At 29.2% G+C, this 1,670-nt stretch overlaps 1 protein-coding gene across 1 annotated transcript in view; it reads right to left on the reverse strand.

Moving 5' to 3' along the window:
• Window positions 1-1,670, reverse strand: part of LOC108977053 (putative fatty acyl-CoA reductase CG5065) — a 17,279-nt gene that overhangs the window by 4,454 nt on the left and 11,155 nt on the right. Inside the window, exon 2 of the mRNA XM_018946549.1 lies at window positions 93-209. Within this exon, the coding sequence (XP_018802094.1) occupies window positions 93-209 (117 nt within the window). The remainder of the gene's footprint in view (window positions 1-92; window positions 210-1,670) is intronic.

Below are 1,670 nucleotides of genomic sequence, written 5' to 3' on the forward strand. Positions count from 1 at the left end.
TTATTTTTAATTTTCAGTTTTCAAACTATATTTTGTCAATATATTTTTAATTTGAATTTTTTAAAATTTAATTTCAAAAAGACTTCACTTACCGGTGCATTAAGCAGCTCATTTAAACGCGCTGAGACTTCCTGTCCTCGTTTTGGTCTTATTAATAGATAAATATTTTTTATGTCTGGACATGAACGTAATAACTTTTCAACAAGAACCTGCAAAGATAAGAGAAGAATTTTATTAGTATTATTATAAATTTTATTTATATAATAAATAAAGGTAAATAGTTAAAAATACTTTACTTATTCTTAACAAAATAATTAAAGCAGCGCTTGATTCCCTGAAGTCAATTAAGAAAACAGAATTGTTCTTACACCAACAGATATTCTGTTACCTGCGACTTTATATTTTATAATGCATAAAATTTCATTATATTGCATCATCTCATATTTTCATATGATCAGGGATTTATCCGGCTCACTGCATATAATAATTATATATACACATAATTTATCAGTAGACTGAAGGTGTCTGATTCGGTTACCTGTTCTATATTTGGATAGTAAAACGTTTTTGAGATCACATTCTTTTGGCCAGTACAGCCGACACTCATTCCGGGACAAAAAAAAAAGTTACCAGTGAACATCTAGCTGATCCCAAAAAGGTATTACTACCATCTTTGCGTATTAAATTGCGTTTACTGAAGAATTTTGTTAAGACAATAGCCAGAAAAAGAAGAGGGTTCTTGTATCTAAAACAAAAATTTCCAAGAGTTAGTGAAGCAAAAATTAAGGAGGGTATATTTGTGGGTCCGCAAATAAGAGAACTAATGAAAGATAAAACATTTGAGGAAATGCTCAATGAAACTGAAATAAGAACCTGGAGTGCCTTTAAAAGCGTTGCTAAAAACTTTCGTGGAAATGTGAAACCTGACAATTACAAAAATCCTGTGACTGAACTACATATTTAGTGTCTATAAAAATATGGGTGGCAACAGGTGCTCTGGACTCCCATCTGGATTTTTCTCCGGAAATTTATGGGACATAAGTGTTGAACATGGCGAACGGTTCCAGGAAGATATTTCTGCTATGGAGAAACCGTACCAAGGGATGTGGAGTGCCAGTTTTCTTGCCTATTACTGCTGGGTTAGGGATACTGGTTAAGGGATACTCCAAACACAAAATATCGCCGAAAAACATCGACAGTCACATTTTAAGGTACTCTTTGGTTAATAAAATAATATAACAATAATGTATCTATCGCTTTTTTTTTTAAACAAAAATCTTCATAGCAAAAAAACTATGGGATATAGAAGGAATCTGTGGCTATTTCTGTGACAATTTTTTTCGTTTTTAACACTTTTTTAAGCAGAAATCGAACAGAAGCAATATAATTATTAAATTTTATAAAACTATATTTTTTGACAATTCTTTTATTGCTTCTCAATTTAATACCTTGTATTATTCTTAATATTTTCACGATTTTACTTTTTTTATATTTTTATTTCACTTTTAATTTTGATGTATTTATTTTCTTGAATTTTTTTTTTTAATTTACATCTTTGTCATGTCATTACAAAATACTGTGTGTCTATATTTTATAAGCATGAATCTGACAGTAGCAAATAATTATTAAATTTTTTAAATGTCTAAATACTTTTAAATATATCTACTTAA

This window comes from Bactrocera latifrons, unplaced genomic scaffold (genome assembly GCF_001853355.1).
Source record: "Bactrocera latifrons isolate USDA-ARS-PBARC rearing strain unplaced genomic scaffold, ASM185335v1 scaffold_83, whole genome shotgun sequence".
Classification (NCBI taxonomy): Eukaryota; Metazoa; Arthropoda; class Insecta; order Diptera; family Tephritidae; genus Bactrocera; species Bactrocera latifrons.